Consider the following 2,358-nt stretch of genomic DNA (forward strand, 5'->3'; position numbering starts at 1 on the left):
GTTCTACGTGTTGTAATATGTCCAATGTTAGGTAGTTTGATTTCTTTTCGTTTTTTTTTTGGGGGGGGGGTAGGGTTGCGGCACTGCCTCCCTGACCGCATACATGAGGGCGGTGGCTGTGAGCGGGGAAAGTGAGGCCCCTTTGCGCAGACATGTATGTTACGAATAGTTATTCTTACATTCCTCTCTAACAACAAGGTCGAAAACTTCTTTGGGTCGATTGGGTCTCGCCGGTGGGGAGGCTTGCGACAGTCGCCCCCGGGCTGTGTGCGCCCGAAGGGGACGCTGCTTCCTTCGAAACGACGGCGTAACATATAAATGAAGGCTCTTCCTTTTTTTGCTTTTTTTGTGGTGTTTGAGCTCTCGCGCAGCCTGTCGTGGTCACTTGCTTTTCGCTTCTGTGGCGCTGCACAGCGGGTGCCTCCCTCTCTCTTTCCCTCCCTCTCCGCTAGCGGCTTGGGCGTGCGTGTTTGTGCGTCGATACCGGCCGGCAGGCAGTGGTGGCGTGGGCAGCGCGTCGCCAGCATCCAACAGCAGCGGCGGCGGCGGCTCTGCACCGTCACGGCGGCCGCCGCATCACCCCCGTCGCCTTCACGGAGGAGGCACGATGAATCTCCTTGGAAGCCTCTTCGGCCCCTCGCACGGGGACTGCCTGAGGCGGCTCTTCGACTACCCCGTGTTTATCTGGCAGGTCCCGTGCGGCAGCAGCTCCATCGACAGCAGGGGTGGTCTTGTGCTCAGTAGCAACACCGCAAGGAACATCCGTGCCAACTGCCAGACGTTGGCAACGACCTACGCGAACATGATTTTAAATTTCTCACCTCTGATGATGGACCTTGAGGACAACTGCCCCCACGGCGAGCTGATGGATTTCTCCAAGCAGCCTGTGGAGGACTTTAGGCTTCTGATGGAGCTTTGCATCATAATCAAGAAGTGGACGCAGACCCCCGGCAAGAGTGGCCACGTTGTGGTGCTGGTCTTCCTGGAGGAGAGCTCCCGCATCACATACCCGAGCTACGCCGCCATGATCGCGACGTGCTACCACATATTCGCCGGGTGCCCGTCGGACGGCGGGAGCTATACGCTGGGGTTTGTGGAGGAAATGCTGGGCGTTCGCCGCAGCAGGTACCACGCAGCGTCGCAGGAAATTTACGTGAACTATTTTCAGCTTCTGCTTGACGTTCCCATCTTGCCGAGCGCCCATCTGCGCCGAACGTGGCTGGCGGCTGTGTCGCTGCACGAGATGGACTCCTTCAAGGACATGCAGCTCGGCCTGCGCATCGAGAATGAGGGCAATACGTTTGTCTTCAGCGACCCCACCGCGTGGAAGGCGAACGGGGACGATGGCGCCTTGCAGCTTTCCCTCCACCCGAAGCAGTGCCTGTTTGGGGACTTCTCCATCTCGCTGCTGCGCTACGAGCTGTCGTCGCCCGTACTTCTGGGGCAGCCGGAGCCGCCGCCGAAGCCCCGCGTGCTTGCCCGGTGGGCGTTCAGTACAATATTCGTGTCTCGGGACACCCACCACGTTCGCGCGCGGGACATGGACTACGCTGCGCAGAGCCACCTGCCAAGCGACGCCTACATGCAGCTGCACTTTGTTGGGGGAGAGGCGGAGGCGGAGGACACCGCGTACGCTGAGCAGCTGACACGGCGCATCGACCAGTCTCCCAGGCGGCAGATGGCGCTGCTGCGGCCCGGGCCCTTGTCGCCGCCGGACCGCCGCCGCGACGTCTCCAGCTGCCGCGGGGACGACGACATCGTGGGCGGCGTCTACTACCGCGCCGACGGGACGAGCCTGCACGGCTCCCACGGCCGTGGCGGCGGCGCCGAGCGCCCCTTCCTGCACGGGGTGTTGCCTCTCCGTCCCATGGAGGAGGAGGAGCGCCGCTACAGGGACGACGACGAGCTGGCGCTCTCCCTCGACCAGCCGCCGCCGGCGCGCCACCGCGACCCCTCGCAACCTCCCACAAACCACCAAAACAGGGCATCAACCTTTTCTTCTTTGACACCTGCAAAACCGAGCAGCTCCTGGCGGCGAAAGGAAAGAAGAAAACGGCGTAGGTTTTATCTGAGTAATAAGATGGGTAATGAAAATGGTGAAACTTAAGCCGCTCTTTTTTCGTCTTGGAAATGACTTCCCGCCGACGACGCCCCTGACGACGCCTGACGAGGGCGACGAGCCAGCGGCGGCGGACGGCGTCCTGAGCGCCCTCTCCGCGCAGGGAGCAAGCCAGAGATCATCCTGCCCGTCGTCAGTCCCGCCTGTCGGCTGGCGCAGAGTGCCACGAAGGGCAGCGCGGCGCTGGCAGGCCTGCGGCGGCGGCAGGGAGGTGGAGCGCGCCGCGCGGGAGGCGACGG

At 62.4% G+C, this 2,358-nt stretch overlaps 1 protein-coding gene across 1 annotated transcript, besides 3 other annotated features; it reads left to right on the top strand.

Moving 5' to 3' along the window:
- The first annotated feature begins 420 nt into the window (after window positions 1-420).
- Window positions 421-444: a microsatellite.
- Window positions 445-607: 163 nt separating this feature from the next.
- On the top strand, window positions 608-2,107 carry Tco025E_08852 (putative formin; the record flags this gene model as incomplete). The annotated part of the gene is made up of 1 exon (XM_029375687.1): window positions 608-2,107. The coding sequence occupies one exon, from the start codon at window positions 608-610 to the stop codon at window positions 2,105-2,107; it is 1,500 nt and encodes a 499-aa protein (XP_029224243.1).
- Window positions 2,108-2,139: 32 nt separating this feature from the next.
- Window positions 2,140-2,179: a microsatellite.
- A 111-nt stretch (window positions 2,180-2,290) lies between these two features.
- Window positions 2,291-2,358: a microsatellite.

This window comes from Trypanosoma conorhini (genome assembly GCF_003719485.1).
Source record: "Trypanosoma conorhini strain 025E chromosome Unknown Tco_14.4_contig_00894, whole genome shotgun sequence".
Lineage (NCBI taxonomy): Eukaryota > Euglenozoa > Kinetoplastea > Trypanosomatida > Trypanosomatidae > Trypanosoma > Trypanosoma conorhini.